General features: G+C 38.4%; 1 protein-coding gene across 7 annotated transcripts in view; it reads right to left on the bottom strand.

The window, feature by feature from the left end:
- The window catches only part of CTNND2 (catenin delta 2), an 804,920-nt gene that overhangs the window by 471,809 nt on the left and 305,671 nt on the right, over positions 1–27,440 (bottom strand). For all 7 annotated transcript variants that reach the window (XM_080680431.1, XM_080680434.1, XM_080680433.1 and 4 more), the window contains one exon: positions 11,953–12,065. In XM_080680431.1, the coding sequence (XP_080536557.1) occupies positions 11,953–12,065 (113 nt within the window). The remainder of the gene's footprint in view (positions 1–11,952; positions 12,066–27,440) is intronic.

Genomic DNA, 27,440 nt, shown 5'->3' with positions numbered 1-27,440 from the left:
TAAATTAGGAGGCATCAGTATAAAAAACACGGCATAATCCTCAAGCGCCCATATCAACATGAAAAAAAAAAATCTGAAGAATAGTACATTTGGGTTTTAAAAAAGCATGTTGCAAAGAATATGGAACATAATCATGCAAGATTAAAAAACAGGCAAACCAAATAATATCTTGCATATTTGGATGCACATACTAGTATGTACGGAAACATAAAGAAATCCAAGGGAAATAATAAACTCAAGATTCAGTGGAGTGTTGACCTCTGAGTTAGAGATACCAGGAGAGAATGGCAAGGAAGAGTCTCCAACTACTGATCAAGTGCTATTCCTCAGCAGGGCTATGGCATTTTTAAACCACACACATAAAAATACCACATATTCTCCACTGTATATATCATAGATGGAGTATCTGTAATATTCTACATACCACTATCTTACAATAAAAGATTAGTTTCCAAAAATTATGTTTGTATAGCATAAGCTTAAAATGTTTTCTTTATTACTAAAGCTCTATTAATAAATGATAGCATTTTAAAAACAGGCCACCAGTCCATTTTAATAGAATACTTTTATTTGGATGTATCTTATTCCATCGTTGTATTCAAATAGCATCTCAGAATTTTACTTGATTTTGTACTTTTCTAACTGAAAATGAAAGAATTCTCCCTGGGAATAATAATGCAAGTTAAATCTTCTGTGAAAAATGGTGAATCCAATCCCCTGATAGAAACACTGCCATCTCCTCTATAACTTCCTTCCTAAAATTCCCTTATTTTGTAGTTTTTTACTATTTCTTCAAAAACTTTCAAATATTGTATGGAGCTTCATTTCTTCATTAATTTTTTATTCCTTTGTTCTGACTCCATGAGTTGCACACGGAACTGAGTTCTGATTAATTTTTTCCCTCTGGAATGCTAGTCCATTAGCCAAATATAATAAGTACTTGAAATGGCCAGATTTAAGCTTAAAATACATGTCTGCGTCCCTACCCCAAAGGGTAGATTAAATAGAATTGAGCTCATTTAATTCTCTCTTTGGAAATTTGATTCTGCATTTGCTGTGTCCTCTTAGTATTAGGTGGTTGATCATGCACATGAAGGTTAACTTGATTAAAACATTTTGTTATAGACACTAAAAAGAGCAGTTTTAGTCTTGTTATTTATTTTTTAAAATTTATAAATTAAATCTTTATTGTTGAAAGTATTACATGTCCCCTTTTTCCTCCCATTGACCCCTTTTACTGCGCCCATCCCTGCCCCAGGCCTTCCACACTATTGTCTGTGTCCATGGGTTATGCATATGTGCATACAAGTTCTTTGGTGCACCCACCCACCACCTCCATCTTCCCTGTGAAATTCCACAACCTGTCCTATGCTTCTATGTCTCTGGATCTATTTTGTTAATCATTTTGCTTATTAGATTCCACTTATGAGTGAGATCATGTGATACTTGTAAAGAGAGAGCAGTTTTAAGAAGGGAAAGATCTTGTTCACATCCCTATTAAGTAAAGTCACATTGTAAAGGCAGAATTAAAACTGTAGGCTACATGAGGTCAGGGAATTTGCTTTCCTCATTCAGAGCTGTACTCCTAGTGTCTATTACACAGACATAATAGGTCCATGATCTCTATATGTTGAATAAGTGAATGAATGAATGAATGAATTAGTGGATTAATGAAATCTCACACTCCTTCCTGTCATAAGGGAGGACTTTGCAAACCCACATTCCTATAGATTTTTCCTTGTTTTGTTGACCCAGTAACCCACCATATGACCATGGGCAATGCTTCTCTGAATTAGGGACCTGATAGGCAGACTTCAACTTTTAGTCACAAGGTCCAAGCCCATCAAGGTCCCCAGTGCCTTAAAAAATGCTAACCATTCCAATGTTTAAGTAATGTTGAGGATTCTCTATCCCCACCTTCATCTCTTTTGTAAAATTCTTTTCTAGTACCAGGTTACAAAGGCATTAAATGAAACTTAGTAATAGTAGGACATAGACATTCAAAATCACAGTGACTTTGAGCAACTATCCACTTGAGGGCAAATACAATTTTTGTGATAATGAGAAAGTATCTTACACAGTATGATGCTTCAGTGAATCATGTCTATATTATTACCTACATATTGTTCACCCATTAATTTAAGAACACCTCTTTACTGTGGTATTCCCTGGCAGAGAACAGCAATAGTTAGAATACACTGTCTTCAGTTAACTTGATGTCATCATAACCACTCACTAAATAAAAGAAAAAGAAGAGAAGGTATAAATACATAGCATGTCTCTATGAAGATAATGGCATTTCCCATCTATGTGTACATGCAAAAAATAAGTCATAACTGTAATAGTCATGGCAATTAATTAACTAATCAGGAAGAGGACCAACCCACAAATATAGAATATTTTCTCAGTGACCAACACTGTTATTTGTTCTAAACACATTTTAACATGCAATTCTTACAACCAACTTCGAAGGTAAGTATTATTCTTCCCAATTTACAGGCAGAGAAATGGAGTTTTTGGAGGACCAGTATATTTCCCAAGTCACACAAGATAGCAATAAGCAGAGCTAAGATTTTAATCCAAAACTTATGGTTTCCAAACTCCATTGTCATAAATAGCACCCTGTGCCACCTCCTAAAATTAGAGCTTCCATATTTGTTGGGCAATTATGGTATGACAGGCAATACCTACATCCCAAAAAACAGAATGAAACTCATTGCCTTAAATGAGAAATGCCAAGACAAGGCAGTGAGCTCTCCACAGGTGGAGACCATCATTTACACGTTAGAGAGAGGTTAATTGCTAAGTTTTGGGTAAAGTTGGCAGTCATTCCTTTGGATAGAGCTTTCCAATAACATCTTGCTGAGAGTTAAATTCTCAAATAAATGCATAAGACTAAGCAACAATGTGTGAAGATTTTTTAAACTTCCTCAGCTCTTGAGGTACTAAATAAACAGATGTTTGAGAAGGCTGGGGCTTATGAATACAGCTTTACTGTCAACAAATTAGGTAACATCTTTGCTGCCTGCTGCTAACGCAGCAATCTCTTAAATTTAAAATTCTATGATAGCTTCTCCTGGATAAAGGGGAATTAGGATACATTCACATACATGAAATAAAATTAAAAAAAATCCAAGTTTCCTTCTTGAAAATGGGCAACAGTTGTGGTAGAAACTAAGCTCATTGTGTTGGCCTCACCTACCAAATGTTTATATTTTTTTGAAATAAATAATTTTTCAATCCTACACTGTCTCTTTTGATACAGATGAATCCACAGACCCTGCCAACTCTAACCATGAAACCAATGTAAGTGCTCAGGACCTTCCAGGAAGTTTTCTGACCTTTCTCCTGGACAAGAGCTACCATTTCCAACTTGTGCTGCAACCACCAGCCTCCACAAGCTTCCATTCATTCTCCACGCAGCTGGCAGAACCAGAGCTGGCCTCATCACGTCCTTGGGTGAAACCATCTTCACGTTCTATTTATTGCCCAGTCAACAAAACCCAAAGTCTCTAGGTCTCTGGCCTGACCTATGTGGCTGCTCACAGGAATGCTTATGTCTGTCTATGCCTTTATCCAACACCATTCTGTCCCTTGGACTTGCTATTCCAACCACACTGATTCCAACTTGACTCTTGTCTTTCTGACTTCGCACTCTCCCTCTGAGCAGTGCCTTTATCCCAGTTCATTCCCTGCTAATGTTTCACATGATTAACACACAAACATCTGTCTGTGAAACCATCTCATGATTTCCTGTTCTCTTCATGGCACCAAGGAATTGTCTCATGCTTTCCAGGCTTAGATGTTTCTCTCTGTGAACACCTGGAGGCCAGGAGCTGCATCATATTCGTGCCTCGAGCATAAGAAGTGTTGATTAACAAGCTGGACCCTCAGAAATACGCATAACGTTTGTTTAAATGGAACCAGTGATTATTTATTAAAAGGCCCACTCCACTTGATTTCTCAGTGTGAAACAGTCTGTTCCAGTTCCCTATCTTTACCCCAGGATTTACCCTCACCCTGAGTATCTAACACAAAATCTATCTATCTCAAAATCTATGAACCAGGAAGCAGGCTCTCAGCAAATTTGCCTGTGCCATGATCTTGGACTTCCTTGCCCCCAGAAATGTGAGAAATAAATTTATGTTGTTTATAAGATACCCAATCTATAGTATTCTTTTATAGCAGCCTGAAGACACTAAGACAATAGGATAATGAACATTTTGTGGACATAAATATTAGTACAATTTGTTTATTGGAAATATGCAAGAGAATAATGAATAATTACTCTGGATGTATTTAAAAGCAATGATAACATATATTAACACCCTTTACTTCATGTGCATAAGAATGAATCTCAGAAACATATTCCGATAAAGAACTTCAAAATAACCATAATCATTGGGATGGGCAAGGGAGGAGGAAAAAGAAACAGAAAATAAGTCCCAAAATAAAGTGGGTAGAAATGAACTGGGGTTATTTAGATGGTCATTTACAACATAATTCAAGAACAAGCATTGTGGTGAGGCATTTTAGCATGTGTACTTGAGAAATAAAGATACATGGGGTCAAACATCAATGTTTGGTCACTAGCTGTTGGATGTTATGAAAGTGAATTTTCCTCTCTGAATTGCAGTATTCTCCATTCTACAATATTTAACAATAAGATTTAACTCACAGGCTCACTAGGAGGAAATAGCATGATGTACATAAGCCAGTTAATGTTGTGCCTGGCCTATGGGAATCTCAATAAATACTACCATTATAATTATAAAAATTAGCACTATTATTGATATATCACTATTCTTATCATCTTCTTAAGATCAAAGTGAAAGCATGAGACTCTATCAACCACAGATTCCCACACAGAGTACATCAATCCAACAGGCCCTGGTATCCAGGTACCGTTTCAACAAGAAAACTGATTAGAATGAATAATGAAACATAATATTCTGATCCAGCTTGGTCAGAAAAATGTATAATATTTGATATGAAATATAATTTATTATATATGTGTCATACAGAAAATATATTCTGGAATATAGAAAGATGACAGTATTTACAGATTAATAAAACTGGTGAATTCTATGCAACAATAGCAATGGAATAAAAACAGTAATAAAAGTACTGTATACTCATTCATTCATTTATTCATTCAGTATTGACTGAACAGTTATCATGTGCTGGCCATTCTTGGGCATATACTCCCAGTCCCTGCGCTTGGGGAATTAGAGAGTAGGGGAGAAAACAGAAGAGGGACAGCACCTACTTCTAGTTGCTGAGAAGGCTAAACAAAAACTTCCTGGAGGTGAGGAGAAGGCAGCAGCTTTAATCCAGGTTGTAAATTTTGCTACTGGATTAGGAGTTCAAAGGCACTAGGGTACTATAGTGATGGCTCAACATAGGGACCTCGGACTCTAGGCAGGTGGGAAAGGCTCACAGGCCTGACAACTGGGAGGTAAAAGAAAAAAACAAAACAAAAAAAACTAGAGAAATAAATGCTTCCCAGTAAAACAAGCAATAGCTGTAAATGCTCTCTCTGAAGAAGAAAGAGTTCTGAGTGGAGGCCTGGACAGAAATGTGATGGTGCTGGGAATCATGAACATGAAGCTTGAGGTCCCCGAAAGTATTCTACAATATTCCTCCTAATTTATGTAGGAAAAGGGAAAAACTATAATAGAAAATCCTAAAAGAATCATTTCATCATTAAAAACAAGCAATTGAAAAAATATATAAATAGAGGTAACAGGAAAAGATGGTGGTACAAGGGTTAAGACAAGAAGAACAGGGGTTCATGAAGAGAATTAAGAAAATGGGGAATATTCTTGAGGGAGGTTTCTGGTCTGGAATTTAGATTGGAAGGAAACAAGAGAAAAATACGTGTTTTAAAATAAAATTGGCAATGCAGAAAACACCATCAAAATATAGTCCTTATATTTTGTTCTTTTCTTCTGTTTTTATAATGAAGCAGACATTCTAAATGACTTCACAAATGCCACTGCAATGTTATTTCTGATTACCAATTCAATAAATTAAATGTCTCATTTAAATAAATCTGTATGACTTTGTTGGAAGAGTAATATTTTAAGCACATGAAAAATTATTATGGGAATCAACAGTTATTCTCTAATTTTAAAATAAAAAATGTGTTTAATAAAAAATTAAATTAAAAATAATTTATTTGAAAGTGATTATTTATTTTACTGGAAAGCATGGTAAAAATCTAGAATTCTGACGATGAGTAATTTTTAATCGTTGGCTACATAACTGTTTTTGTAAATGTATGTATATGTATAAATAACAACATAATAAAATGTTTTAAAAACTAAAAATTTTAAAATTATCTAAGATATCTGGTTTTCAAAATAAAATACTTTGACTGACTTATTCCTTCTGCATATAAAAGAATAAATGTCAGTATCTACTTGTTTAAGGATATTAAGTCCTATAGAAAATTTTTAAAAATGCGCAAAATGTCTGACTTTGAGAAACAATTATATTCATATATGATTTATTTCCTTAAGAAAGTTCAGTGACCATGCTTTTAAATATAAACATTTCATTGTGAAATAAATGTATGGAACTACTTGACTTGTGTTTCTTCACAACACAAGTAACTAATTAAACCAGAAGTCAGCACTTTCTCTAAAATAAGCCTGACTTCTTTGTAGGAATGAAAAAGATCTGTACAATATTTATAGAATTGTTGGCATTTGGGCTCACAGGAGTTAGTTAATAAAGAGAACAACCTTTGATAACACTTGTAACATTAATTCCTTTTTGTATTCCACTCTCCAAGGTATGGCAGATATTTGTGAAAATGTGTTTGCAAGAAATTCAATAGTTCATCTGCAGGAATAAGAGAGCAAGATATTTTCATGTATATATTACATTTGTCATTTTAAATATATATATAACTCCAATCAGCGTCTTGGGCATCTACATTAAAAAATGGTGAAGCTAAACTGATTGCTTTATTTAGTTGTCCGTATTCTATACTAAATAATGACTCCATTCCACATTCAAATACTTCCACTTCTTAGAATCAAAATGGCGTGTTGTTTTAATATGTAAATTCGAATGCATGTGTATATGCATGAAAAATACAACTGGATATACAAATTAAACTTTTGAATGGAATACAGATAGTCACAGAATAAAATTTATTTTCTCTAATAAACTTGCATAATTCAACTTGCTATAGTATACAAATGAGGCAAAAGTACGTTTACAGTTGTGAGTATACAAAACAGTTTATTCTTGTATTATTAGTTATTAATTACTGTATTATTTTCCATATGAACAACCATAAACCTACTTTTGCCTCACCCTGAGTATCTAACACAACCTATTAAAAAGTATAGTAACCAATTACTATCAACTTAAAACAATGTCTATTTTTGTTTTGTTTTGTTACAGTTTTGCAAGTTTTGTAAAGTTCGGGCATGGCATAATCGGGTTCCCTGTTCAGGGCTTTGCAAGGTCTATCACCAGAGTTTCCCCCGGGTTACTTTCCTTTCTGGAGATTCTGGGAAATAATTTACTCCCAAATTCATTCAAGCTGTGAAATGAATTCCTTTTGGTTACAGGACTGAGGTTCTCTTCTCTGTAAGTCAGGGGTCATCCTCTGCCTTTAGGAGCATGTGCAGTGCTACCCACACAGGCAAGGAAGACTTTATCATGTGTCAAATTTCTCTGGCACTGAATTTCTTGACTTCCTTCATCTCTGAGCTCTAGACCATCAATATCTTCATCATCTTATCATCATTGTTGTTCGTCGTCATCATCATAATCATCATGCCTTTCAAGAGTCAGGTCTTCTTTGGAGGAGTTTATAAGTTATGTCCAACTGTGATTTTTATCTATGTCTCTCCCACTATGTTTTTAGTGCCTATGAGAATCAAGGAGTTTAAGTAGACATTAATTTTATTGTCCTTAAATTTTCAGCAGCACATAAGAAATCCCTACATATCCTTCGAATGAAGGTTAAAATATTCTGTGGCCGGGGACTTCTAGAAGGGTCAACAGAGGCTCATCCTCAATGCTTTGTTAAGTTCTAATGATTCCCAAGAAAGGTACACCTGGCCCAGTTTGGACTGGTCAAGAGGGCATTCAGAAGGCTGTGAGCCCTCAGCTGAGTATATAGATCCACAGGAGAAAGAGACAAAGCAAAAAAGGGAGGGTATTCTAGGTGGAAGGGATTCCTTGGTCACAGGCATCGACTGGGAAATACTGGTATATTTATGAACTAGCAGAAGTGGGGGGAAAGGTCCTTTATAGACATGATTCTGATTTATGCATACGCAGATCTAACACACCACACGGAGGGTAGATTTGTGCAGACTGCAACCAAAGAGGTGAGTTAGAATGCTGGTACAGGGGTGTAGAGCATGACAAAGGCATGGACACAGGAAGGTCCTCAGACCACTTGACTTATAAAACCAAAACAGGGGTCCCAGTCTGGGAGGGAATAAATGGCCCATGGGGCTGCTAGACAAGACCTCCTGGGCAAACCTTTGCCTGAGGGACAGGTGTGAGCCAACTGGCCAGAGGGTGGGAGTGGGCTACTAGCAAGAGGGATTTTATCCTGACCCTGAATAAAGGGCACCATCAGAACAAATGATGTTCCAGCTTCAGGTCTGGATGGTTCTGAGGAATCAGGGAGAAGGTATGGAACCAAACTATTGGTAGGATGGGAGAAAAATCCAATAGATTAGAGAGGTTTGGCCTGGAAGCAGAGTGAGGAAAAAGAACATAGGAAGAAATGGTGAACGTATAGCTGCTGTGAGAAGCACTAATAATTTCTTGGCAGGGGAATGATAACACTCAAACAACCACTAAATGATCTGGATCTGGATTCTGGAAGCTACAATATGCATTTGGGTGTGTAGAAAAGTCTGTGAAGAGTTTAAGAGATCACAATGGTCCTATTTGTAGTTACTTCTACTGTAGACACTTGGATGCAGAAGCTGATATGCTACAACACGGATCCAGATTCTCCCTTCTCCAAATTCTCAGTGCTCTCATTTTTTAGTTGATTGGCTATTATAAAGTTGACTGTTACAAATGCATACTAATAACATTTTTCAAAACGTTCAAATTGTCATTGTGACTACCAGAAATGAGGTCTGAGAAATCAGATGAAGCAATTTCCTATCACCAATAAAGGCAGAGGAAAACCAAACTAGAATTATCATTTTTATCATTTACATAACAAGTCTGAAAATATTTAATTTTGTTTTATTCTTGTTATAAAACTCTCTTATCCCTCCAGAATATGAAACATCTAAATTATCAGACTTCTTTACCTGTTCTCCTTTTTCAAAAATTGTTTATATTCTATTTTTTATTTTTAAATATCCCTTTTGATGTGCTAACTAGATTTGTCTATTACCGGTTATAAAGACTTGAATTTCCAAAGGTGCATTTCTGAAGCTCAGCAAACCACTAGGTTATGACCAAAAAAAAAAAAAAAATAGAAGCTATGTATTGGATTTCCTCCAGTGAAATATCAGTAAATTGTTTGTACTATTCAAATGCAGATTCATACATTAGAGGTTTCCAAAATACAAAATAATTAAGCTTGATGAAAACCGAATATTATAGAGGTATATAGTGGGGTAAATAATTAGTCAGTGTCCGCTGCTCCTAACAGTATTACTTAATACACATTTAACACAGAATTACTGATAATATACTATGAGCTGCGAGCTAAGGATACAAGTTATAGGTGAAGAACCAAACACTGTCATGGGTAATTTTTCTGTCCAGTTCAGTAGCTCAATGATGTGTTCTATCTAAGACACTTTGGACCTGAGAAAAGAAATCAACTCAATCCAATAAAATGAGGGGGGGGGGAGGAGTTTTTAAGAATATAAATGAAATATCAGAGATGCAGCAGTCTTAGTGATTACTGAACTGGTCTCTGTAACATTCAGAAACAAGATGATCCCTGTCACCACGGGCTCCTCCACTGGCACACAAACCACAAGGCCACCATCTCCTAGCATTCACCACTGGAGTTCACAGATTTGGGGTCACTTATTTCACATTCTCAAGAGTAAGAGCCCAATTTCTTTCAGGCTATTCACTGGACGGATTGTCCTTGGGTTAGATGTCTCCTTCTGATCCAATCAGAAGTTGGAAATTGCGGCACAGGGTACAACATGGTCCCCCAGACCTTCTCCTACCAGGGACTGGTGGTAGATGAAACAATAAAAGGTGTATAGTATGCAAAAATATCACACAGGAAGATTAAGAATATGCATTCAACAGGTAATCTGGCCAATCAGGAAACAACTGGTTTCAAAGCCAAATAGATGTCAATTCAGTGGTGCTTATGAACCCTCAAAACAGGCTTAGCTTCTGAGGAGGTGTTCAGCAATAACAATCAGCTCTTCAATACATACAGTAATAAAAATATATACTTATAAATATTTTTCTCACCACCTTCCACCAGTCAACCTTCTGAACACAATTTCAAGTGGACACAAATCACTTTTTCTTTTTCTTGTGTATCCTGTTTCTGTTAATTTGGGTGGTCAGACAAGTAGGTGCTGAGTTTAAGAGACCACAATTTAACTACTTGCTGCTTCTTACTACTGAGGTATTACAGAAGTGAATATGCTTCCACATACTCCAAATAACGGCTTTGCAATGGAAAACGATCTCCATTCAAATAACCTATTCTAACAATAAGAGTCGCAGTAACTTCTATTTAAAGTGTACCCACTGCTCCACGAACACAAGAACAATGTTAAAAGACTAATGGCAGGTGCTTCCAAAATGAAATCTTCCAACCACAGATTTACTCTTGCAATGATAAATGCTTTAGAGCAATGGATACAGTGATGTTTTAGTTCTTTTGTGGCAGCAGTAGCTAAGAGCTCACCAAACTCAAGCTCTTGCTTCCTGAGTAGAGTGGGTGTCGACCCCAGGACTAGGAATCCCTGCCCCACTCATCTATGAGAGGCCATGTGACTGGTTCTCACCAATGGGCTGTGGATGCAGTGATGTGTTTGCCAATGAGGCCACAGGGGTTCTCAAGAGTTAGGCCTTTGCTCCTGGCATAGAGGGAAGCAAGGCAGCTCCCTGACCAGCATCCCCTGCCTCTATCTTTTGCATGAATGAAAAGCAATCTGCTATTTTGTTAAGTTACTATAATGTTGAAGTTTATTTGCCACAGTAACTATTATTTCCTAAACCAAGACATGTCCCTAAAAAAATGTAGCATCAAACACAACATAGAAGATGACAGAAAAGTACAATGCACTTCTGAGAAATTGAAGTTGACTTATAGGACTTCATGTATGTTTATTTCAATTTCACACACAAACACACTTTTATTTTTAAATATAAAAACAAGGTCCTAGGTGGAGCATTTATTCTGTGGCCAAATGACTATATTTTGTTTTGTTCTTAAATATTTCATAACCTCAAACCAACCCCCAATTTAATAATCAATCATTCTATCTATGGATTTGAAATATTTTTTACACATGGCAATTGAATGTGTGGTACACAGAGGAGGAGCAATTTTATAATTTAGCATCATATATTAGTAGATGATACAGGTTGCATCGAAATGTTCTCTCTCTCATTTCCAGAACCTGCAACTCCAGATCATTTAGAAAAGAACAACAAACTGGGAGACTTTGATATGGCTTCTCCTGCTTTCAAGCAACCTGCCTGAACTAAAAGCCTTCTTTTGTACAAAATGATGTATAATTTGCATTCAGGGCAGGGATTAATTTTGTTAAAAGAGTTTCAAGTACAAACCAGCCGTTTCAGACTTCTTTTGAACATCTGAAATCAGGTCGGTTACAATTCCTTTCCAACATCGGACTGAATGCTCCAATTCCGCTGCAAGGTTTGTACGGAGAAGAAAAACCCCACCGTTTACTTCCCCTGGCAACTCGGAGCACAGAGCCCCGGGGACGGGGTGCCCAGTACCTGATGCTGCTCATGCTGCCCGTCTCGGACCCCAGCTTGCATCGCTCCAGCTGGCTGGCAACGATCTGGCGTTCTGCCTCCAGCTCTCGCGTCAGTCTTTCAAACTGTAATTCCTGAAAGAAAACCACCAAAAAGTTTAATTCTGTCATCTGTATAAAAAGTGGAATTCAGACCCAAATGACAGGACAGTTGAGGGGAAATATCTGGTTTACCAAGATGTCAAATGTAAGAAGTAGAGAATGTTGATGTGGAATCAAAGAAGGATTTGCAGTTCAGACAGACCCAAGTTTATATCAGAGTCCTGGGACCCATCAGCTGCAGGGCCTTGAATAAGTTATGTAATCTAAATATCAATTGTATCACCTGTTAAATGGGTTTGGGTGAGGACTAAATGAGAAAAATTAGCCTATGCTATGTTTGGCAGATGACCAGCAACCCCAGATACCAAAAGTGGAACATTTAATTTTTCTATCATCTGGAGTATAGAGTTTATTCCTTACTGGCTTATTAGCTGCCTCAATATACTAATTTGATTCTCATATTACTAACCTATTACAGACTGAAGAAAAGCAATGCTTAAACCTACACTTCTTTATGATTTAAATTTAAGCATAATGGCAATAATACTGATTCTACACAGGCTAGTTACTGAGGAAATAACTTTTGACATTTTGCTATATTATTTTTTAAAATAGCCAATTAAACCGATGAAGAATGGGTCTACAGAGGCACCCAAAATCCACTGTTAAAGGATTAACTTGAATGAAAAATGATTCAGTGAATACATCAAGAATCTTGATTGTTCCAAATATTGGACTTTGTACCATAGTTTTGTTGTTATATTTTACTTTCCCATACACTTAAGTTCTTAAATAAGTATAATGAAAGCAAATTACATGTTTTAACTAAAGAAATGTTTTTACAATGTCACATTTAACTTCTTTGAAAAATATCTGCACAGTTATATTTAGGTGATTAAGAAAGAAGAATGCTGAAAAATACTGAAATATAGGGTTGAGGTCAGTTTGGGAAAACTAAAACTCCCAACGTTGCAAGGATTTGTCTTTCCAGAGAAGATGAGTTATTTCTACTTACTACCCTGGAACATTCTTGGATGAGTCCTTTAAAAAGTGGGATCTACTATTGTGTCCTCTACATGAATTAAAAATATCCTTGCTCTTTTTCATAAGAGCAGAATTTTTGTTGTTGACATTACTTAGGGGCTATAAGTTTGAGACACTCTACATATGACAGTTCAACTTTTCCTGTGGGGTGCTAAAACTTAGGAGGCATGCTGTTGTTTGAGATCAAACTTTTATTATTATATATCCAGAAGGACAGCAACGATTCTTTGTAAAGAGTGACTACCAAGACTTGGGCTGAGTGTAATTTGTTCAGCTAAGTTTCCCTTCTTCTCTCCCTTCAAGTTCTGCTCTTTTTTTTGTCAGTTTCTTTCCATAAAAATATGAAAGTTCTAGAAGATTCTTCATTCCCAGGATGTATAATGTAGTATCTTAAATTTCTCTGTATAACAGGAAACCAACTCAAAGCTTTGAAATGGTAACACCTTAAAAACACAGTACCGGAGGGCTATAGCGAACTCCTTATAGGTAGATGGAAATTCATTATTTGTATATTTTAAAGGACTTCAATTTGCTGCACGTTTGCATATGTTAAAAATAGCCAAAGAGGGTGAGACATCTCAGCATTCCGAGTCCTGGGACAGATGCTGTCTTGCCTGTGCTTGCTCCAAGGCTGTGACATCACTGCATGCTTTCTCCATTTTATTCTTATCAATGGGAAGTGATAGGAGACATTTTTTCATGAGCAAGCTGCCTTTCAAATATAGTCAAAACTTCCAGTGCTCCTCATCACTTTTTATGGATCTGTATTTCCATCTGGTATCATTTTCTTTCTGTTTAAATGACTTCCCTCAATATTTCTTGTATGTGGTTCCTTAGGTGATAAATTTTTCCAGCTTTACAAGGCTCACAGGAGTCTTTATTTCCCCTCATTTTTTAAGACATTTTTGCTCCACTGTCCCCTCATTTGCATTGTTTCTGACAAAGAAAAAAAATCTATGGTATTACTTATCTTTGTTTGCTTTTTTACAAAATGCCTTTTTTCTCTGACTCCTTTTAAGATTTTCTCTTTTTCACTGGTACTGAATAACTAGATTTTCACGTTTCTTGGAATTGTTTCCTTCATGTTTCTTATGCTTGGGGTTCACAGGAATTTTTCAATATGTGGATTTATGGTTTCCTTCACATTTCAAAAATTTTCAGCCATTATTTCTTCAAAGAATTCTTTATCTTCCCTACTGTCTCCTCTTCTTCAGTGAGTACAGTTAAGTGTATACTAGGTCACTGGGAATGGTCCCACAGCTCAGAAATTCTTTTCCCATATAAAAATTTTTTTCTCTCCCTTTGTGTTTCATTTTCAATCATTTCTATTGGTGTCTTTGAGTTAACCAGTCTTTTCTTGTGTAATGTCAAATCTACCATCAATCCTATAGAGTGTATTTTTTATCTCAGACAAATGAAACATCTCCAGAAGTTTCACTGGGGAAATTTTTGTATCTTCCATGGCTCTATTTAACTTTTGAACATATGGAACACATATAAAAACTGTTTAAATGTCCTGATTCTAGCATCTGTGTCAGTTTCAACTGATTGATTTTTCTCCTTAGTATGAGGTCCACTTCCACTCCTCTTCACATGTGGTGATCTTTGAACATAAAACATTTGAATGCTACCTTGTTTTGTCCTGGTTGTCTTCATATTCTTACAGATATCTTAAGATCTGTTCAGGGGCATAGTTATATGGAAGAAATTTGTTACATTTGAGTTTTGTATTGATTTGTTTGGAGCAACAGAACAGCATTTGGTGTAGGGCTAATTACCCTACACTGCCTTTCTTCTATTTTTCCCTGCAAATTCTAGCCACCTCTAGCTTCCTGGACTCTCAGTGCTGTCTCCCCAACTCCCCAAGTTCTCTGGCTCTGTCTGGGTTACCCCTTCTACACTTTCTGGAAGAAACCTTCCCAAGGCAGTACGCTGGGACATCTGCAGGGCTCCCTTTTCTGCTTTGTGTCTCTAAGGAATCACCATCCTTCATTGTCTAAAATCCAGGGTCTTGAAAACTGGTGTTTCATTTTTCTGGTCTGTATGTTTTTGTTGCTATTGAAAGTATTTCCCGATCCTGTTACTATATCTTTGCTGAAAGCTGGATCATTTTTAAAAAACTAACAGGTTTTCCTCTATGCTTGATTTTTAAATAAATATTTTCCATATTATTTAAAAATTCACACAAAATGAACAAGTAACCAGCTCAGTACTTAAGTCTTTATACTTAAAAAAATGTTGTTCACTATTGCAGTATTAAAATTTGAGGCTACCTTTGGGTCTGTTTCTTTTATTTGCTAGATGACTTCTTAATTGAATTGACATTTTCTTTATTAAGGGAACTGAATCAATGTGCTGCCTTTTAAAAATGTCCATTCATTAAATGCTTACTTTGTCATTGCGTATATGAAACAAGCAAGTAATTAAGTGAATTATCCCTCTGTGCTTTGCTAAGGAGTACACAGTAAATGTCAAGGCCCTTAGGTGCAAGTACTTTTCTCTTCTTCATCCGAAATACTACATTTTATTAATATAATAACACAATACATAACAAAATCAGAGGCTAACATGTTTACTGAGTGCTGACTATTGAGTGCTTAATTACTAGGACAGTATACATGGCAGAAATTTTTCCTGCTAGGTTGCTACTGTATATAGGGTCTAGAGTGGTCCTGGCACATATTAGGTGCTTAATAAATATATGTTAATCAGATAACTGCCATGCATCAAATTATTTTGAATTTAATTAAAAAAGTATGGTGTACAAAGTGTTAAATAAATGTATGTGCACATACATTTAGTAATACATGTAAAGCACTTAGCTCAAGAGCTAAGTGCTTTACATGTATTACTTTGTGTGAACATCTTAAAACTGCTATTTTCTAAGTTCCATTTCTTTCAACAGAGTGAAAAGGCAATGTATGGAATGGGAAAAGATATTTAAAGTGCTCAATTTCTAAAATACATAAGAAACTCATACAACTCAATAGTAAACAACAACCACAAAAATGGGCAAAGTACTTGTATATACATTTCTCCAAAAAAGACATACAACGGACAACAGGTATATAAAAAGGTGCTCAACATCACTAATCATTTAGGAAATGCAACTTGAAACCACAATGAGCTTTCACCTCATACCTGTTATTATCCTATCTAATAAAAGAGTAATATGCAAATTGACCATGCCTCCGCTACACCCACAAGCCATACCCACCAGCCAATCAGGAGCGAGTATGCAAATTAACCCAACCAAGATGGCGGCGGCCACGAAGAGAGCAGGAGGCTTAGGTTTCCCTGGCAATGGAGGAAGCCAAGCTTTCTGCACACCCTGGCGGGCCCAGGCCTCCACTCAAGGCTACAAAGTTTCAATTATAGAAGATAAGTAAATCCCAATAAAAATGGCAGCAGCCATGAAAATGGAGAGAGCAGAAGGCTTGAGTTGCCCCTGGTGATGGAGGAAGCCAAGCTTCTGCAGCCCTGGCCTGCCTTGGCCTCCGCTTTAGGCTACAAAGTTTCAATTATAAAAGATAAATAAATCCCAGATACCAGGGCCTCCGCTTGGGTTGCCGGGGGGTGTGGCACGCCTACAAACCACAACAGGACTCTCGCCCAGGCCACCCCATGCCCCAAGGGAACCCCCACCCTGATACGGGACACCCTTCAGGGCAAACCAGCTGGCCCCCACCCATGCACCAGGCCTCTATCCTATCTAATCCTATCTAATAAAAGAATATGCAAATTGACCATCACTCCAACACACAAGATGGCTGCCCCATGTGGTCAAAGATGACTGCCCCCATGTGGACACAAGATGGCCAGCAGGGGAGGGCAGTTGAGAGGGACCAGGTCTGCAAGGGAGGGTAGTTGTGGGCAATCAGACCAGCAGGGGAGGGCAGTTGAGAGGGACCAGGTCTGCAAGGGAAGGTAGTTGTGGGCAATCAGGCCAGCAGGGGTGGGCAGTTGGGAGGGACCAGGCCTGCAAGGGAGGGCAGTTGGGGGTGATCAGGCCTGCAGGGGAGGGCAGTTGGGGGTGATCAGGCCTGCAGGGGAGGGCAGTTAGGGGTGATCAGGCCAGCAGAGGAGGGAAGTTGGGGGCGACCGGGCCTGTAGGGAAGGGCAGTTGGGGGGGGACCCAGGCCTGCAGGGGAGAGCAGTTGGGGGGCATCAGGCCTGCAGGGTAGGGCAGTTAGGGGTGACCAGACCTGCAGGGTAGGGCAGTTAGGGGCAATCAGGCTGGCAGGGGAGTGGTTAGGGCAGCCGTGGGCAAACTACGGCCCGCGGGCCGGATCCGGCTGTTCTATCTGGTTCTCTTGCTCTCCCCTCCGCTCCTTTACTTTGAATTTATATTAGTTCACACAAACACTCCATCCATGCTTTTGTTCCGGCCCTCCAGTCCAGTTTAAGAACCCATTGTGGCACTCAAGTCAAAAAGTTTGCCCACCCCTGGGTTAGGGGATGATCAGGCTGGCAGGCAGAAGCGGTTAGGGGCAATCAGGAAGGCAGGCAGGTGAGCAGTTGGGAGCTAGCAGTCCTGAATTGGAGCCAAGGGGTCCCAGATTGGAGAGGGTGCAGGCTGGCTGAGGGACACCCCTGCCCCCTGCAGGAATTTTGTGCACCGGGCCTCTAGTGGCTATAATAAAAACACAAAAGATAATGAGTTTGGCAAGGATGTAAAGAAATTGGAAGCCTTGTGTAATGTTGGTGGAAATGTAAAATGATGTAGCCACTAGTAAAACTGTATATATCTGTATGTGTGTGTATGTGTGTGTGTGTGTGTGTGTGTGTATATACACACACACACTGGAGGCCTGGCGCATGAAATTCATGCATGGGTATGGTTCCTAGGCCTGGCCTGCGATCAGGGCCATCTTCCCCAGCTGCCCGCAGCCAGCCCTGCCCCCTGCTGCCACCCACCCCTGGTTCCCCATTCACCATTGGGTGATCTGTGCTTGAAGGCCGGGGGAAGGGACCAAGAGGTGGTCAGTGTGCCTCACAGTGACTGGTCCAGCGGTCATTCTGCCATTAGGGTCAATTTGCATATTACCCTTTTATTATATAGGGTATATATACATATATATATATACATATATATTAAAAATAGAACTACATGACTTAGTAATTTCACTTCTGGGTACATATCTAAAAGGACTGAAATCAGGATCTAGGTATCTACACTCCCATGTTCATTGCAACATTCTTCACAATAGCAACTTAAATGCCCCCAAAATAATTAAAGAAAAATATATTTACATACAAACACATACTACTTTCATACATACATACAATGCAATATTATTCAGTCTTCCAAAAGAGAAGATCATGCCACTTGTGACAAGATAGATGAGCCTGGAAGACATAATGCTAAGTAATGTAAGTCAGTTACAGAAGGACAAAAATTCCATGATTCCATTTATATTAGAAATCTCAAAGAGTCAAATGTATAGAAGCAAAAAATGGAATGGTGCTCCTCGGAGGCTGGGGGCTGGAGGAAATATAGAACTGATGTTCAATGGGTATAACGTTTCAGTTATAGCAGATGAAGAAATTCTAGGGAATCTGTTCAATAGGTATAACGTTTCAGTTATAGCAGATGAAGAAATTCTAGAGAATCTGTTATACAACATAGCGCCTATGGTTAAAAATACAGTGTTGTGCACTTAAAATTTTGTCAAAGGGTGTGTTTCATAGTAAGCATTTGTATAACAAAGATAAGAAAAGTAAACGGGACACAAGGAAATGTGTGAAGGTGATGGATATGTTTCTTACCTTGTTTGTAGTGATGATTATTGTGGGTGTATATATATATATATATATATATATATATATATATATCTCCTATATAATAAAAGGGTAATATGCAAATTAACCCTAATGGTGGAACAACCAGAATGACCGTTCGACCAGTCACTATGAGGTGCATTGACCACCTTTTGGTACCTTTCCCCAGCTGGCAGGTTCCGATTGCCCGATGGTGAACGAGGAACTGGGGGTGGGTGGCAGGGGATGCAGGTAGCAGCAGGCCAAGGCCCCCGCCCCACCAGTGACCACACACACAGAGGGCGACCCACAGTGGAGTTGGGGCCATCAAGCAGGCAGAAATGGCTGACCTATCAGTCCCTCCCCTGGCCATGAGGCTCCAATTGCCTCATAGCAAACAGGGAACTGGGGTGTGTGGCAGTGGGCGGTGGGGCCGGCGAGCAGGCAGAAGGGCCGACCTCTCAGTCCCTCCCCCCCTCCGGCAAGGGGGGGGGCGGGGCCGGGGGCGGGAAGCCAGGGAAGATGGCCCTGATCACAAGCCAGGCCTAGGGACCATATCTGTGCACAAATTTTGTGTGCCAGGCCTCTAGTATGTGTGCATGTATATATATATATATATATGTGTGTGTGTGTGTGTGTATAAACTTATCAAATTGTACACATTAAATATATGCAGCTTTTTTATATATACTTAAATAAAATTGCTTTAAAACTACTCCAAAATATGATTCAGAAACTGTCCAGAGAAATTGGGAATTCATGGGAATGAAAAACAGTGGGTGGATAGGTGGGACAGCCTGCAGTAAAGGAAGTTTTAAGAAAACACAAAGTAGTGTTAGACCTAAATCTCCCAATTATGTAAAAATTGTCTTGTTTTAGAGATCATAAAAATTTATAAAAGTAGCAAATGTATGATGCCAAAGTTCATTAAAATTTATGAGGAGCCAGATTTAAATGATCGCCTCTCCTAGAATAGCACATTGAGTCACACAATACATCAGGATTATAAGAAAAAAATTATACAGTTGTCTAACTTTGCCCTAAATAGACTAAATGAATTGTTAATTTGGCTTAATTAAATGGTGTTTATTAAATATTTTTAAATGGATAAAAGCATGTAAATCTCTTACAGAGTCTTAGCTAACTCAGTATGAAAATGAAATCAGAAAACACATACTCCTGGTTTCATTAATTGTTTCAATAAATACTTAATTTAACATTGTGGAATAACATCAGTTAGGATCATACAAGCTAGACTTGAGAAAATATAAAATCTCAGACTAAAGAGTGAATTAAGTAAATATAAACTTGCCATGATTTCCCTAATATGAGAAGGTGAGAAAGAGACTAGACAGGAGTGGATAATGGAGAAGATGGATGAGATGCTAGACATTGGAAGTCAACATGATTCCACAGTTGTGGCTCTGATTGCTAGAATCCGATGAGGATCTGGTTGCTAGAATCCAATGTGGATCTGGCTGCTGGAATCCAATGATAGGATTCGAACTGCTCATGCCAGCTAGAAAAAGTGGGAAAGTGGACCCATAGCATATCCCGAGACTGTGTGGACTCTGCATGCTCACGCATCCATCCATCTTTGTCAAACTCTTCTCCCATATGAAAAAAAAGGGAATATTAATGACCAGCATCCACTCAGACACAAGATAGTGGTCCTGTGCAAAGGTGAAAGGCACGAGGATAAGAGCAGAAGGGGGCATGGGACTTCCTAGGTCTAACCACTGTAGTGAAGGCTCCAGGCTTCTTCTGGATATTCCTCTTGCTGAGTTAAGCTAAATGAGAAAGGGAATTATATCAATGAGCAATAGAAGGACCACCATTCTAATGATTTCTCAAGTGTGTACAATATTATTATTTGTGATCCAATGATAATCAGTTTATACCTTTATCCTTGTACTTTAGGTGTTTTCTCATGACTTTCTGTTCAAGCATTTGTAGTCCTCCTAGATCGTAAATTTATTAAGGAGGGGATTAGGGCCAACATCATCATTTTATCTGAAAGCATAGTGCCTGATATGTAACTGGCTAGGTAAGTGGTTGTTTATGAATGAAGGATCCATGGTCCTGGTGTTGCAGATTCTTGGAATGGAATGGCCAGTGGTTGGTTATGCAATAATTTTTTTTTTCAAAGGAAGTATTTCAAGACTCCAATTGCATGAGAGAATACTTCTCAAGAATTTAAGAAAATCACTAGTTCTATGAAAAGTCTTCATCACTATGTTATTCTCTCAATTCATCACTCTAATCAATTGTAAGAATAAAAGTGTGTGAAAGAACTGTTAAAGATTTTTCTGGTGGTGTCTTTTTTGTTGGAACTTCCTCTTATTTGCTTTTTTTCTTTTGAGACAGTGAATACTTGATCACATATATACATATAAAATATATAAATAGAAATACCTATATAAAATTATATATATCCCAGTCACTCATATGTTCACTCTATATATTTAATATATTTTTATTGATTTTTATAGCGAGAATAAGGGATAGCAATAGAGAGGTAGAAACATCAATGATGAGAGAAAATCATTGATCGGCTGTCTCCTGCACACACATTACTGGGGATCGAGTCCATAACCAGGGCACGTGCCCTGACTGGAATCAAACCAGTGACCTCTTGGTTCCCAGGTTATCGCTCAACCACTGAGCCACACCAACCAGGCTGTAATTATTTTTAAATCCCAATGTACATAGATAAATTGAAATGGGCCAAATATGTCTCAAGTTTATTTGAAAAACAGTAGCAATCCCTACTTTCTTCAGAGGCAAGTGCTTTCAACTCCACTTTCTGACTTTTATTTCCATATCTCAATTAACTTTCTAATATTATTATTCCTTAAATTTTTAGTTATAGGCCTCATCAATGGAATTCTCACAATGGAAGACGAGAATTTAGCTCCGTTTCCCCATCTGTCATCACGTCTACACACATTTCTCATCTCCCCACAGGTTCCCCATAGAGATAACCTGCAATTTTAGGTAGAACAATATCATGAAGGAAATGCTTTATTACATGATTTCTTTCTTTTTTTAAAAAATATATTTTATTGATTTTTTACAGAGAGGAAGGAAGAGGGATAGAGAGTTAGAAACATCGATGAGAGAGAAACATCGATCAGCTGCCTCTTGCACACCCCCTACTGGGGATGTGCCCGCAGCCAAGTTACGTGCCCTTGACCGGAATCGAACCTGGGACCTTTCAGTCCACAGGCTGACGCTCTATCCACTGAGCCAAACCGGTTTTGGCACATGATTTCTTTAACATCAATACACAATATTTTGTTTTCCCTATGTGAGCAGCTTGCCTTTTTTGTTACTATTGTCCATTTGTTCCACTACGTACTTATCATGAATCCAACCACAGAATTTCCTCAATTTGTATAAACTTCTCTCAACATAATCAAATATGTCAATTCCACCCACTGAGGAAATCTCTTCTGGTGCCTTCCAATTCGCTCTAATTTGGCCTCTCCTCACAGCTGTCACCAGGGGACCTCCCTTCACCTCCAGGCTGGGGATTTCCTTTGTCCCTCTTCTGTGGTTTCCTTCTTTCCTGGACCTGTTGTCTTCATTTTCCTCTATCGCTTTCTTTTTCTAGTGAAAAAGATCTTTTCAGAGAGAGACTAAGTGGGAGGCAGTTTTTTGAGACTTTATGTCTGTTTTTATTCTACTCTCATGTAATTCTATAGCTGCGTACAGAAAGAGATGATTCTAAGTTGGACAGATTATTTCCTCAGTGTTTTGAGATACCCCTTCATTATCCTCTGAGCTCCAGTGTCACTGTTGAGAACTGCAAAACATTCTGAGCTTTTATTATTTTTGTCTGACTTTACTTCCTCCTATAAAACTTGTGTCTTTTATTGGTCCCTACTGTTCTAAAATTTAATTGTGATGTGTCTTGATATCAATCTATTTTTAGTCATTTTCTGGACATTTTAGAAAGTTATGCTGTTCTATCCTAGTCCAGTCTATTGAAATGAAAATTTATGCTTTTATCCCCTTTGTTTTAAACATCTTTCTATCATTTTTTCTTTAACTCATCATTCAGATATTAAAATCTGCATCAGTTCTCTAAGATTCTTCTTTTAATATTTTTTCTCTTCTAGTTTTCAATCTCTTTACTTTTTGCTTTACTTTCTGAAAAGTTTCCTCTGTTTAATCATTTAGGTCACTAACAAGTGCTTCATTGCTGTTGTTAAACTTTTAAAAATATATTATTGATTTCAGAGAGGAAGGGAGAGGGAAAGACAGATAGAAACATCAGTGATGAAAGATAATCACTGACTGGCTGCCTCCTGCACACCCCACACTGGGGATCAAGCCCACAACCTGGGCATGTGCCCTGACTGGGTATCAAACCATGACCTCCTGGTTCATAGGCCGATGCTCAACCACTTAGCCACACCGGCTGGACAATATACTTTTAATTTCTAAGAAATGTTTTTTCCTCTGAATATTTCTTTTTTCATCCAGGATTCATTTTATAGATGTGAAGCCAACTCTTTTCTCTCTCAATGATGATACTGTTATGCTTCATTCTCTCAGCATAGTTACTATTTATAATGGTTTTGTTTGTTTTAGAATCTATCTTTCATGTAATAGGCATTTGAGACATCTAAGTTCCCTGCTTTTATTTGCAGAGGCAGGGTGAGGGTTAGCGAGCTGTCATACTCTTAGCATAAGTGGGGATTGCTAGCTATGCTCTTGCAGAACCACCAGGTGTGCATGTAAAACTCCCAGAGAAGATTCTCCCAAGCTCCAGGTTTAAGTGCAAACATGTGGCTGCCCCTATATTGAAAACTGTGTGGAGTAGAGGCCAGGGGCAGGGAGGGGCTCAAAATTTAATAAGTAAAATTTTACTTTCTCCCATTCTCAACTTGCAACGCACCGCTTTAAACACTCTTCTCAGGGATCCCAGAGTTGAGACTAATTTTATCCCATCCAGTGAATAAAACTCTGGTCTTTGCAAGTGTGGAGAACAGTCAACCAGCTGTGCATGATGGGGTTGGGGACTTGGCAGTCAAACGGATTATAAACAGATTTTCAGCTATTCTCCTGCTTCTAGCTGTACTTCCTGGCCTACATACCCACTCCCACAAACCTTGGAAGATGTTCCTTATAAATTGGCCTATATGTTTACTTCTACTGTGTGGAACTCCATAAGTTATTTACCATGTTATATTCCACTAGAGGCCCAGTGCACAAAATTCATGCACTAGTAGGGTCCCTAGTAGCTGGTGGCAGCCAACCAGGGCCTCCCTCCCTTCCCCTGGCCAGCCCCACCCCCTGGTCAAACTCCCGATCAAGGGGATAATTTGCATAATATGCTTTTAGTATATAGGATATTTTATCAGTTCTAAGATTGATCTGTTATAAGATTTTATTTTTTCTATTTAACATGACGGGGTTTACTATCTCTTCAATTGTGATGACTTATCCTATATAATAAAGAGCTAATATGCTAATTAGACCAAACAGCAGAACAACTGTCCAGATGACCTTCCAGACAAAGCTGGGGCTGCGAGAGCCAAGCCCCTTGCACAAATTTCGTGCATCGGGCCTCTAGTATTTTACAATGTGTCTAGAGGCCCAATGCATGGATTCATGCACCAGTAGGGTCCCTCAGCCTGGCCTGCACCCTCTCACAATCCAGGACCCCTCGGGGGATGTCGGACTGCCAGTTTCTTTTTTTTTTTTTTAAATATATTTTATTGATTTTTTTTTTTTTTTAACAGAGAAGAAGGAAGAGGGATAGAGAGTTAGAAACATTGATGAGAGAGAAACATCGATCAGCTGCCTCCTGCACACCCCCTACTGGGTATGTGCCTGCAACCAAGGTACATGCCCTTGACTAGAATCGAACTTGGGACCCTTGAGTCTGTAGGCCGATGCTCTATCCACTGAGCCAAACCAGTTAGGGTGGGACTGCCAGTTTCAATGATGAGAGAGAATCACTGATTGGCTATCTCCTGCACACCCCACCGGAGGTCCAACATTCCCCAAGGGATGTAGTCATGCGCTAAGTGGCAGGCGGCTAGGGAAGAACACAAGCCTGGGCTGGACACAGCTCCGCTCATCCCAGCCCCACTGCACCTGCTGCCACAGCTGCTGCCACCCAGTGAAATACAGTTCATTATTCATCCACTTTCTAGGATTATGGGGGTTTCCCTTTTAAAAAGTCTCATTACCACATTGCCATTTCCGAGAGAGAGGAGGAGTTAATCTAAGAGTCCAATTACCTTCTTTATTTGTAGGTCAGGTCATTTTCGAAAGGAACTTGGAATTCTCAGAGAAAGGAGTGCATACCTGATTAAGAGTGAACCTACAATGCCCTTGGCCTTTGTACCATCTGCTGGATGCCCTAAACTAGAATACTCTAAGTTGCACAGGTTGGTCCTCCTACTTTCCCACCAAGCAAAACCATATCCCACATCAGGTTCTAAGACCTTGTTCTTAGAAGCACGAATAGCAACACCATCATGCCAGTTCTATGTAAAATGAAAGAATGGAGGCCCATTTCTGCTATTACTCTTCAGGCTCTAGGAGTCAATGATTGTAGGGACTCTGACTCCATGACTGTGCTTCCAATACTGGAGCTAAATGACTGTGCAAGTGTTCTGATATATTTTATTACAAAGCGAACTATGGTAGGTATCATTGTTTAAACGTGGTCCTCAGATATTCTTCTACCTGGGAGAGGATCAGAGTCCAGGGCTGTGGTTCTCTGTCCTCTGGCTCGCAGCTCTGCAGAGAAGATGAAAGACCAGTGTAGATGGGCTTTGTTCCTGGTATCTCTCATGCCTGTGTTCATCAAGGCTTTGATCCTGGGTGGCCTTTTTTCCTCCACAATACTTTTCATTTCCATTTAACATGAATGAGTTGACTTCATAACCACAAACTCCTGGCAATGCTAATTTCATACCACTGAGACATGCTGTGAAGCCAAATGTGAAGGGAAGGTGACACAAATGACGGGGTAATAATAGGAACCCTATAGCAAAGTGTCCAACAAATCTGGAAAGAACAAGCCATGATGTCAAGATGGAATGGAACAAATCAGTGTCAGCTGTACAACAACGGAGACCTCGCTGCAGAGTCAAAAACAGAGGCAAAGAGCTGTCTACAAAAGTTCACAAAACTGACAGAGAAATGTTTTAAACAACAGAAATGTCATCCTGGGTCACCTAGCAAGACAGAAGATGACAGGAATCAGCGCCCTGAAGTGGAATCATAGGACCCTTTCCAGAATAGTTTCAAAAAAATGAAAATATAACAAAACACATCTTTCTGACCCAATCCTTTAAGCTGGGTCTGCTTTGTTCTGCCACTTTATCTTGCCAAGTTCCTTGTTACCCAAATAAAACATGTTTACAATAGCTTATTTAATTAATCTAAATAAAATAAAGACTCGATGAAATAAAATAGGCAGCATTCCTGGTAGCTTGAGATGATGTAAAAACCCATAAATAATTTAGTGATGCTATTATATTAGTGACTCTCAACTATGTCATGATAATCGCACAAACTCATTTTAATGCCTGAACTACAAAATGAAATTTCATAGGTAATGGGGACCTGATATGTACACTTTTTGAAACATTTCTGCTTGTAATGTTTATGCCTACACCTGCTTGGGAATGACTATTTATGACAATAGTAAATTAATATTTTAAGTATTTAAAATATTAATTTACTATTGGCATGTATCATACTCTTCTGAGTGCTTTAACTTATTCATTCCTCTCATTGACCTAATAATGTAGGCATTTTATTGTCTGAGATATAGCAAATATAAAGAGTTTAAGTAGCTTCCCCAAAAGACTAGCTGCGACTAGAACTAGGAAGTCTAAATCAAACTAACTCTTCAGAACCCCATTGACTCAAAACTCTAGGACTATTTACTCTTACTGTTTTTTTGTTTTGTTTTGTTTTGTTTTTTTTTAATATATTTTATTGATATTTTACAGAGAGGAAGGGAGAGGGATAGAGAGTTAGAAACATCGATGAGAGAGAAACATCGATCAGCTGCCTCCTGCACACCTCCCACTAGGGATGTGCCCGCAACCAAGGTACATGCCCTTGACCGGAATCAAACCCGGGACCCTTCAGTCCGCAGGCCGAAGCTCTATCCACTGAGCCAAACCGGTTTCGGCAACTCTTACTATTTTAAGAGAGGCTACACAACCTGTAAATTTACAGTCAAAATAATAACATAAATGTCCTTAATGAGGAATGAGTACAGCTTACCATTTCACACACTCTTATTTTAGTTTTCCTTGCCTTCCTATAAATAAAATATTGGAATTATTATGTCTAACCATATGAATAATTATACTCAAGAAATCCACATTAAAAAAAAAACACTCAATTGTAAAGGTGACATTTTCCTATACATTCATGCTATATCATTTGCATGGCAGAATAATCAATTTTCCTATGATGGACCATCTTCCAAACGTATTTTACTGGTAGCTCTTTAAGTGCTGAGCATCTATAAGTATTTCAGGATAAGGAGATGTCTCAAATCTCTTCAGGGGGCCTCTAAATTCTCAATAGATCCTTGGAAATCAAAATTATTTCCCAACA

The sequence above is a fragment of the Plecotus auritus genome (assembly GCF_963455305.1).
Source record: "Plecotus auritus genome assembly, chromosome: 7".
Classification (NCBI taxonomy): domain Eukaryota; kingdom Metazoa; phylum Chordata; class Mammalia; order Chiroptera; family Vespertilionidae; genus Plecotus; species Plecotus auritus.
This window is presented reverse-complemented; position numbering and strand designations above follow the sequence as displayed.